General features: G+C 40.6%; 1 protein-coding gene across 1 annotated transcript in view; it reads right to left on the reverse strand.

Annotated features, from left to right (window-relative positions):
* The window catches only part of clstn2b (calsyntenin 2b), a gene marked incomplete at its 5' end in the record, with an annotated part of 146,339 nt that extends 137,297 nt beyond the window's left edge, over window positions 1–9,042 (reverse strand). Inside the window, one exon of the mRNA XM_047161260.2 lies at window positions 8,889–9,042. Within this exon, the coding sequence (XP_047017216.2) occupies window positions 8,889–9,042 (154 nt within the window). The remainder of the gene's footprint in view (window positions 1–8,888) is intronic.
* Window positions 9,043–9,680: the final 638 nt, after the last annotated feature.

Below are 9,680 nucleotides of genomic sequence, written 5' to 3' on the forward strand. Positions count from 1 at the left end.
GCTTACCACTGAGCCACCACCTGCCACTGCACAGAGCCGCCATGGAAGAGTACAAAGGGCATCTCAGACATCCTGATCACTACCCAGTCCCAGCAAGAAACTAGACCACTGCACTCCTCTCTATTCTCTTCCCACTCTGAATAAAACCCCTCTGGTTCTAAACTGTCATCTGTAGTGATGATCCTCACAGGGAGGCACCGGTAGGCCCATATAACCATCAGACCAGCATTGCCAGTCATTAATGAACTATGACCCTCAGCAGATCAGAATCCTGTCCAGCCAGTTACGACCATCACAACTTCTGCATTACGGCCAACCATCAACCAAATATGACCATCAGAACTCAAGCATTACAGCCAACCATCAACCAAATATGACCATCAGAACTTCAGCATTACAGCCAACCATCAACCAACTACGACTATCAGAACTCCAGCATTACAGCCAACCATCAACCAACTACGACTATCAGAACTCCAGCATTACAGCCAACCATCAACCAACTACGACTATCAGAACTCCAGCATTTTGGGCAACCAACAACCAAGTATGATTATCAGAATTTCATAATTATTGCCAGCCATCAACCAACTATGACCGACCATCAGAAGATTAGCATTATGGCCAGCCATCAACTAAATATGACCATCAGAAGATCAGCATTATGGCCAGCCATCAACTAAATATGACCATCAGAGGATCAGCATCATGACAAGCCATCAACCATCTATAACTTTCAAAAGATCAGCATCATGACCAACTATCAATCAAATTCAACTGTCAAAGGATTGGCATCATGGTCAGCCATCAATGAAATACAATCATCCTAAAATGACTGATGTATCATCATTAAGGCCAGCAATCCTATACAACCATCAAAAGATCAGCATCATTGTAAGCCATCAACCAGCACGGTGCACTTGAAAGCTTCAACAAATGCACATATACCCAGGGCACTGTGTCCAATCACTCTGGAATTAGGTGTGATGATTAATCAGTGCAGGAGAAGCTAGCAGCTCAATCATCAGCAGTCAAAAGAGCTGCACACCGATGAAGAACATGATGAGTGCTATTTTAAATCACATCATTAACAAATATTTCTACCGCCCAGCCAACAAATTTCCCCCAAGGAAGCCTACTCAAGAGACTTGACTCGACTGCCTTCACTTACTGACCCAAGCACTCAGTGCACCCACGAATGCCCAAGAGCACAATCTTTACTCAGCGCTCCCACTTTTCCTTGTTCATGCACAACATACATGTATTAAAATCACCTCCTGTGTTAGAAATTGCATTTCTTGTCTTGAATATTTGCATGTACCACATACAGCTAAACTAAATTAAATGGTATACAAAGAAGTAGTATCTTAAAACCATATTGGGGAATAGGAAACTTAAACCATGTGTTAATTTTGATCAAGTGGGAAATAAAGATGAGTAAACTGGAGAAAACTAAACATTGTCATGATGTACAAAGTATTTACTTATTCCCATATGATCATACAAAATGAAACCCAAAGAAGAGTTGCTTAATATACAACCTCTATTAATATTCTAGAGAAACTGATGAACCAAGAACTGCATATAGGAATGTCTTATATGCCTAGTAATATAATGCAGGCTTAAATACTGGTACACACACACCCACACCCACCCACCCACACACGCCAAAGGAAATATTATGCTATCACCTGGCTAAAGCTAAAGCCAGGTGAGAGCCTAATACTTCCATCTTCTTGCTGATGTTATTGGGATTATACTACTTCATTCTACGAAGCAAAAACACTCACATAGGAAGAGGATTATAAATATAACCCAGATTATAGAACTTGGTTGGTGCATCATGCAGTTAGAGGCAATATGCGAGTGCATTTAGGCTAATCCACGAATCACAGCCAGCATCCACAGCAAGGGTCAAAACATAGGCAGACCACAGTAAACCAGGATAATCCATAATCGTGAAATAGAAAAACAAGCGAGGGACGAAAGCAGGAAGTACAACAAGGAACCAAGCACAGGGAACACAGGAAACTAACACTCAGCTCATAACAACACAGAAATTCACACTAATACATTGGAGTGAAAATAAGACACAACAGGATATAAATAGACAAATTACTTAGGGCTAAATTTGGAATAGGTGCACACATTAGGTAGTAGACCAAAGACAGGATACTGGAGACACGATTAGAACCTAAATAAAGGCATAAAACAAACAAAAACACAGAGGAAAGTGAATAAGCACCAGCGACACTGTGAAACGTGCCACACACTGAGAAGGGGAATTCGTGATAGCTGGACTGTAAATAACTCTGTGAAATGAAGGCTCTGAGGGACTCCTGACTATCATTGTCAACTCATGTCAGTCTGAAGCCCAATGCAGTGGCACACCCTGCCATTTCTGTAGCCTACATACTATTAAATATTTATAGCTTAACACGTTTAACCTTCAGGCTTTTTGAATCATTTCAGAAGGTTTCAAAAATAATCTTAAGTGTTTCTTAATTCATCAAAAAAGTATTGAAAAGTAGTCAACAAGTATTGACACCCCTATGAATTCATATGAGAAAAATATATTTGAAGTATATTCCCATTGACATTTTACATTGTCTTAGTACACCTGGGTGACTGGGAACAGGAAATTGTTCAACCATGACTTCCTGTTTCACAGAGGTATAAATATGAGGTAACACATAAGCCAAATTCCCATCCATAGTCATTCATAACAATGGGTAAGACCAAGGAATATAGCTGTGATGTTCGGCAAAGGTTGTTGAGCTTAACAAAAGCTCAGGGTTGGAGTGTTCCTTGCATGCTGTAACTGCTCATTAGCAACCACTCTCCGTGTCTCAGCTGGCAGCTAATTAAGCTAATTACTTAGGTAATTAGTTGTGAAATATTTTTTGAGAAAGTTACCTTAGTTCGTATGGAAAGTGTCCATAGTCCTGCTCGGAGAGATGTTAGCCCACGGCTTTTCTCTTAGAATGTACGGTAGGTGGCCCACTGGCCAAAGCACTAAAAATTTCCTTTTCACCTGACAGTGACAGCCGACTAGCTAAAATGCAAGAGCCTTTTTTCCTCTGACAACATCTGCAAATGAATTAAACTGTAGAATGATATTTAGTCATAGCTAATGACAAAAAGCCCAAAGCTAGAATTGAGAAGGGGCAGAAACCACTGAGTAAAGAAAAGAGCTGGAAACCTGGAAAAGCTTTCTTGAATTATTGAATTACATAATAGTGTGTGTGTGTGTATATATATATATATATATATATATATATATATATATATATATAAAATCAGCTACCAGATGGCAAAACACTAAGCTGGTCGAGTAGGTAGACTACCTTTGCAGCCAGTTTCCTTATTACTTAATTGATCAGTAAACGTATTCTAATTGTCTTATTATCAAAAATAAATTGTATACTATGTAGCATTCACTTCCTGTCACCCAGTACTTACTGCTGGTAAACATGATCTACCATTTTGACAAGCTTGTCCTATGTTTTGGCATCTGATAGCTGGTCAGACAAAGCATGAGCTTTCAGCAAGGAAAGGACAATAAGGAAGGATGGCACAGCATTTTCCTGTTTTTTTTTGTGCTTTCTGAACTATCGTTTAGCTCTGTACTTCTGTTGCATGCCTGCCATCACTTCTCCTCCTTCCAGATGGTGCTCTATATGCAGATATGATGTTACCCAGTTAATCCACCTATTGTATGCATGCTGCTGTGGAACTCTAAGTTGTTTGAGACCTCTGGTAGTGCCAGTAAGCTATTCTCAAAGCTGACTTCATCACTGCCTAGGCTGCTGGCTTATCTCTTCATGTCTTGACATTCACAAAGACTTTGATCAACCCAGAGAACACATCTAGACCTGTTGCATTCTCTACAGAGTTCTCCTTTTTCCTTTCGTTGCTCCTTAGTTATTTTCTTCTCTCTTCCTGAATTTCACATCACTTTGTTTGATTCCATCCTGTTGTTATCTCTACACCTTGTAAACTTCATATCATCGGGGTCTATTCTCCACCAGGTCCTCTTGGCAACCTGATGAATGAAAAGACTGATTGATCTTTTGCTCTTTCTTTCCAGAGGAGGGTACTTCTCTGGTTCTGCCTGGAGACTTCAATCTCCAAAGTGATTGTATCGACCAGCTCAGATCCTTCACCCTGACTTCCTGATGGCAACATCCTTGATGTGATCTTCACGAAGAACAACATCCCAGCAACTCCTTTTTTTCAATTCAGTTCAATTTTATTTGTATAGCGCTTTTTACAATAGACATTGTCTCGAAACAGCTTTACAGAAATATATTAACACGGTATACAGATATTAAAAGTGCGAATTTATCCCTTTTCTTTTGGTCTGGTCTTGAACATCGATCCCTCATCCGCCAGTTAGCTTCAGAAAATATTTTAAAACCCAGTCCTTCTTCATTCTTTTTTCCATCCATCCATCCATCTTCTACCGCTTACTCCTTCTTCAGGGTCGTGGGGAAACCTGGAGCCAATCCCAGGGCGCATCAGGCACAAAGCGGGGTAAACCCTGGACAGGGTGCCAATCCATCACAGGGCATAATCACATACACACTCAAACACCCATTCATACACTACGGACACTTTAGACACGCCAATCAGCCTACCATGCATGGGGGAGGAAACCGGAGTACCCAGAGGAAACCCCCGCAGCATGGGGAGAACAGGCAAACTCCACACACACATGGCCCCAGCGGGAATCAAACCCCCGACCCTGGAAGTGTTCATTCTTTTTTTTTCATTTATTTATTTATTTATTTTTTTACTGTACTCTCATTTCTACCAACAAAGTCTTCTTTTTCAGAAATGCCTGCCAACACTGCCACATCTACCCTCTGCACTGCTCTCTCCAGATCTCTGGACCCATTCTGCCCTCTCACCTACAAGCCAGTGAGGCCAGTATCTTGCAGCCCTTGGCTGTCTGACATTCCTTGGTCTGCAAGAACAATGCGTTCAAGTGTGCTGGGGTGGACAAAATCTATCTTGCACACAGATCTTTCTAAGTACTGAACTGCTTGGTTACTTTCTTTTTCTGCTGCAAAAAGCTCCAGTCTGGACATTAAGTACCTGCTATGATCAATGCTTCGCTATCAAGTGATCTGACTCCTTCTATCATCAAGTTTGCTTAAGCCACAACTTTACTTGGGAAGCTGACCCTCAACTGCACCAATTCTGCTATGTACAGACCTGTACCCATCTTTTTATTACTGTCCACATCCCCTGGAATGTGCCATTTTTACCTCTTTCCATTTTAAAGTAAATGACCTCCTGGATGCCAGCCAGTACAGATACAAGCTGTCCTCCTTACAGACACTACAAAAAGCTCTACAATAAACAAGGGAAAACTCGGTCCTCATATTTCTCAACATGTCACTTCACAACCTGCAAAGATGGTCCCCAGTACTTGGTCCACTCTTGCAGTGACGGCTGGTCAATAGGGGGCGCCGTGTTGCAACCACCTTGAAGTTATTCAGAGAAGAAGGCTATTTAAACATGTTCAAAATATATTGCGAAATAATTATGAAATATAATTTAGTCCTACTATTCGCCTGGTAGTCATGTCAGCATTTATTTAAAAAAATATTTCGTATATTTATATATTAAAAAGTATTTCGTTCATATCTGTGTGCAGGGCGCTGGCCAAATGAGTGTGTATGTAGGTCCTTAAACTTTTTAATAGCAGGTGACTTGAGGCTGCTCTCTAATTGGCTTGCTTCAGATTGTCCTCTGGGCACAGTTCAATGTCCTCCAGACACTCCTACTTTTGTTCTTAGCGAATCAATATTGTTTGTTTTTTAGATTTTTTGACCTCATGTGATTGGACCGTTCTCAACAACTCTCTTTCCCGTTACTGCAAGCGATCGTTAAAAACGTAGAAATAGGCGCAACATTTCTTCCAGATGAAAGAAAATTTGGTTTTATCTTTACTGATTAAAAAAAAATTAAAAATCCTCTCACAAGACGTTCAGACGAAGAAAAAAAGTATAAAGGAGTTTGGACCCGATCGACCTAACTTAAAACTTTAGCAGCAGTTATGTGATCGCGGACGAGCTTACACCCGGGGTTTCTCCCGCACTTGTTATGGCAAATGGAGTTGGCTAACTGGATGTGATATAAAGTCAGCCATTTTATTGTTTTCCTTGTTAGCTCTTTCAAAGTCCTGGTACCGGGGTACGAGACTTAAACATCTTTCTGAAAAAATGCAAACAGCATGAAAGTATTCGCAGCCATCTTGACGATGCTATGATGATACAGTTTTTTGTGGAGCTTAGCTTAGCTAAACATTCAGTCCTGCATTACTAACAGTGTGAATTTCAGTTTGATTGTGCCCACCCAAATTTTAGCACCAGCAGCTCCTGCACTCTTGTTCTTCCTACACGTTAAATCAAAGGGCTTAGTGATCAAATCACAGGTTGAATTCATGTCGTCGCATTACAGGCCTCAAAGGGCTCTGCATTACACTATATACCTTGATTCAAAACTATACACTTGCTTTAATGTGCCTTGCATGACATTTGCTGAGATCTGTGTGTATCTGAGCATATACTTGTAAAGCTTCTCAGTGGTGAAATGAGCCTCCCTCTCATCCTGACTAGCCCTGGCTCTCGATTCCTTCTACTTGGGTCTAAATCCTCCCTTTGCAGACAATGTCTAGGTTAACTTCATATTGTTTCACCTTTTCTTTGTGTTTAGGCCTACTCAGATTGAACTAGTTTTACATGGTGAGGTGAGGTAATGACACCCGGTTTGCTGCAGTACTGTATCTCTGGGGTTTTAGTCCCAATCAAAATCCTTCATGTCAGTCATTTTTGTACAGGTTGCCTGTGTATGTGTTTGGAAAGATTACACTGTATATTCCCTTCTAAAAAAAATAACCAGAAATGACCGCCAGGTAATCTATACTGTATATCCTTTCAAAATGTATACGTTGGTAAAAGAATTTGCACTTTTTTTGAGTACAGACTCTTCAGAAAGCGTTCTTTTCTATCATCTGCCAAAAAAATCCAAACTGAAACCAAATATTAACCCAGTTTAAAAAGCATAGCAATAAAATATTGGCAGCATTTAAAAGAACTTGCAAGAAAAACAATGCTACAGGCAGTTTTAGGTAAGTTATTGAGTTCGTAGCACAGGTATAGCCTACGGACATGATATGGGTATCTAAGCTATTAATGATCAAGTATGTGGCCACCCTGCTTGAAACAAGCGCTTACAATACAAAGGTCAAAACAATCAGTTTATCTGAGGTTCAGACGTTACAGATGTTCTCTGACAACAGACATCCAAATTGTACTTTACTTCTTGGGTTTCAGAACTTTTTTTTTTTCCACTTAATGCACTTTCTTAGGGCCCCACTTAAATTTGAAGTCTTTTAGCACTTACATGAACAAGTACTAGTCTCTAATCTTTCACATTATGGACTCCTGTGTATAATTTCACAAATACATTGTATCATGTATTTAGGGGGCACAAGGCAGGGGACACCCTGGACAGGGTGCTAACCCATTCGCACACTACAGACAATTTGGTTATGCCAATCAGCCTGCAGCACATGTCTTTGGACTGGGGGAGGAAACTGGAGCACCCAGAGGAAACCACCAGGGAAAACATGCAAACTCCATGCACACAGGGCAGAAGCAGGAATCAAACTCCTAACTTCAGGGGTGTGAGGCAAACATACTAACCATTAAACCACTCTGTCCCCAGAGCAAACCAAAGATCTGCTTTTGTGGCGGCGTCCATGTTTTTTTTGTTGTTGTTGTTGTTTTTTTCTTTCCATTTTGCGCATCAAAAGTCCCAAGCTGGCAAATGATGTCATTACAGCTTGGAAATTATCAATTACAAGTCCCCATGAATGCAGCATAAGACTTAGAACTGACTGGTGCTTGTGAATCTGAACTAATAAACCCACGCAGCTAAGGGCTGTTTGGGGATCCATTTCCATCTGTATTGTTTATAGTGATTATCACTAGGACAAGGAGACGATATATAGGGAATTGTAATAAAGCGGTTGTTATGCTATACAATCTAAAGTGAAGGGCTGGGGCCATGGGGCACAATGTACTCAGAATGAGACGATTATGTGCTTTACCTTTGCTTGAATTGGATTCTGCAGAACTTGGATTTTAGATAAACGCACTTGCCAAATGAAGAACTGTAATTCTAATCAGAGTGGTTCACCACTTCTTTTTTTTTTCTTTTTTTTTATTTTTATAACGATTACTCACACTGCCACAAGCTAAATTTCTAACACTGTGAATATTTAAGGTCACAAAGCAGTGCTAACTGTGCCACAAGGAAACATGAAAAAAAAAAAAAAAACATTTAAATAACTTGGTTTTATAAAGATTTATCTTCCTAATGACTAACAGAATGGACCACTGAATGGAAGGCACTGAGAAGACACGGATATGCAGTTTAGTTTTGATGATGCTAAGCACACATTGTAAGGGAATGGCAACAGATAATAAATGCATTTCCTTTTAAAAGAAAATGCGAGGGAAAAGCAGGATAAAAGCTTTATTATCGGCTAACACACTCACACACACACACTCACTTTTTGTCATACAGGCTTGTCAGGGATCTTGAGGGTTTTTTTTTTGCTGATTGCTCAGTATGTGTGTCTACAGTGAGGATGCTGTGAGCTGGACTCGTATCAAGATACAGGAAGTGAACCTTAGCATTGAAAAGACCCCACCAGAGAAGTTCCCTTTTATGGGCGCCCCAGGGACAGAGTGTTTTTCTAGTGCGTGATGCGTTACACTGACAGCGGAAATTGAGATGACACTAGAAGTCACTCCAAGCGTTCATTCTGACTTCACCTCTGCCTCAGATATACACATAAGCAGTCTCACCTGCGTATGGGACAGGTGCGTCCTTGTCCAGTGCCACCAGAGGGGGGTCGAGCAGAACAACGTCTGTGTTCTCAGTGATTACACCACGATATGACGTCTCGATCCATGGCTTGTGCTTGTTCACTTGGGGAGGGAGGGAGAGAGAGAGAGAGAGAGAGAGTCATTCAGTCAGCTTGGCTTTTTACCAAATCACCACTACTGATCACATTTATAGCCTACACACCCTCATTATCCAGAGCTTTCACCAAAAAAAAAAAAAATACAAGAAAAGAAAAAATCAAAGCTTTGCTGCATGATTTATTGAGGCTTTCAATCGATTCTTTTGGTCTATTTTATCTTTTTTTAATCCTTCAGTTTAGTCATAGAAAATTTATACCTGCTATCTGTGTCTCCTGTATCGCATGACAGCTCCCCACCTGGGAGGGTGAAGGCTAACGAGTGCTTGCTTTGAGACAAGTGAAGCCATCCACCACATCTTTATAAACTGCCGCTCATGCACCACCAAAGCAGAACAGCACTAACTGGCGTTGTCTGAATACAGTGGATAGAGGAAGGCTGTCCTGCCTACACAATAAGCAGGAGAATTCTCCTCTGTTGAACTACTGTTGCATTGCCGTGATTTGAACCTTTGATCTGATAAGATATGAACACTTAAACCAGTTAAGATACGTAAACCTAAGCCGGTGGCCCCATTCGATCAAGTTTGGATAAATGAGTGTAAAGTGTATGATATTATACTGTACATCATCAGAATACTGAATTTTTGAATTCCACTCTTTCCACATTTACCAT

Source organism: Ictalurus punctatus, chromosome 17 (assembly GCF_001660625.3).
Source record: "Ictalurus punctatus breed USDA103 chromosome 17, Coco_2.0, whole genome shotgun sequence".
NCBI classification, from domain to species: Eukaryota; Metazoa; Chordata; class Actinopteri; order Siluriformes; family Ictaluridae; genus Ictalurus; species Ictalurus punctatus.